Genomic DNA, 1732 nt, shown 5'->3' with positions numbered 1-1732 from the left:
AAAGGCTTAGAGCCAAATATAGTTTCTTCCATATGAAGAATAGCTCATGCTTAGTCTTTTGGGGAATCTAGAGAGAATTTATGTGGCATGATATAAATCATTTGAAATGAAATTATTTTTAAGAAATCCAACATGTCCCATGTAAGATACAGAAATTTCCAGGCATTTGTGATCCAAGATTGGAGAAAACATTACGAATGTATGAAAATGGACAAGGGGGAGGCTGTCTGTATATCAGGCAGAGCAGAAGCTTAATATAACAAATTACTTAAATGTATGGGGAAGTTGAATTCAAACAAATGGAAATTCCAGAAAATATATAGAAGGAGCAAGTTCTACTTCCACAGTGTGATCTAAGAATGGCAGATCCTGGCTCTCAGTTTATGAGCCCTGCAGTCATAGACCCTTCTTCAGCCCCAGAACAATGGGCCCTTACGTCACTGGAATCCCAACAATTCTTTTCAGAGCCCTCTTTATGTCTCTGTTCCTCAGGCTGTAGATGAAGGGGTTCAGCATGGGCGTCACCACCGTGTACATCACCGAGGCTACTGCACCTGAGTGGGAGCTCTGGGGAGCAGCAGAGCTTAGGTACACTCCTAGGATTGTACAGTAAAATAAGGAGACAACCGAGAGGTGAGATGCACAGGTGGAAAATGCTTTATACTTGCCGTGAGCTGATGAGATCCCAACTATGGATGAAAGTATCTTAGAATAAGAGTAAATAATACCAGCAAGGGGACTACCACCGAGCAGGACAGTTGCAAAATACATCACTCTATCATTAAGAAAGGTGTCGGAACAGGCAAATCGGACCACCTGATTAATTTCACAGAAAAAGTGGGAAATTTCCACCTGTCTACAGAAGGACAGCCACAATACCATCAAGCTTTCTAACAAGGAATGCAGGGCACTCATCATCCAGGACACCAGAACCAACAGTCCACAGAAACATGGGTTCATGATAACTGTGTGGTGCAAGGGGTGACAGATGGCCACAAAGCGGTCATAGGCCATTACAGCCAGGAGAAAATCATCCATTCCAGCAAAGAGTAGGAAAAAGTATATCTCAGTGATGCAGTCATCATAAGTTATGACTTTACTCTGAGTCTGGATGTTCTGAAGCATCTTGGGGTTGGTGGTGGAGGTGAAACAAATGTCTACAGAGGACAGGTTGGCGAGGAAGATGTACATAGGGGGGTGGAGGTGGGAGTCTGAGCTGACGGCCAGGGTGATGAGTAGGTTTCCAAACACAGTGATCAGGTACATGGAGAGGAAAAGCCCAAATATGAGGGGCTGCAGTTCTGGTGCTTCTGATAATCCCAGAAGCAGAAACTCTGGAATTTGTGTGTCATTGCCTGGTTTCATGTAATGGTGGTGACTAAAATAAAGAAAAAAACACCATAATCATTTTCAAGCAAATGGGCTTCTTTCATTTATTTGTTACCTTTTATTTTTTCATTTTCATTTCATTTTATTTTATTTTATTTTTATTTTATTATGTTATATTAGTCACCATATAATACATCATTAGTGTTTGATGTGGTGATCCACGATTCATTGTTTTCGTTTAACACCCAATGCTCCATGCAGTACGTGCCCTCCTTAATACCCATCACCGGGCAAACCCATTCCCCTGCCCCCCTCCCCTCTAAAACCCTGTTTGTTTCTCAGAGTCCATAGTCTCCCATGGTTCATCTCTTCCTCCGATTCCCCCCCTTCATTTTTCCCTTCC

At 42.4% G+C, this 1732-nt stretch overlaps 1 protein-coding gene across 1 annotated transcript; it reads right to left on the bottom strand.

Annotated features, from left to right (window-relative positions):
• Nucleotides 1-432: 432 nt before the first annotated feature.
• Nucleotides 433-1365, bottom strand: LOC112818033 (olfactory receptor-like protein OLF4). The gene has a single exon (XM_025865294.1). The coding sequence runs from the start codon at nucleotides 1363-1365 to the stop codon at nucleotides 433-435; it is 933 nt and encodes a 310-aa protein (XP_025721079.1).
• Nucleotides 1366-1732: the final 367 nt, after the last annotated feature.

The sequence above is a fragment of the Callorhinus ursinus genome, unplaced genomic scaffold (assembly GCF_003265705.2).
Source record: "Callorhinus ursinus isolate GAN/ISIS: 27379988/994484 unplaced genomic scaffold, GSC_fseal_2.0 scaffold5084, whole genome shotgun sequence".
NCBI lineage: Eukaryota > Metazoa > Chordata > Mammalia > Carnivora > Otariidae > Callorhinus > Callorhinus ursinus.
The sequence above is the reverse complement of the archived record's forward strand: the minus strand, read 5'-3'. Positions and strand labels throughout refer to the sequence as shown.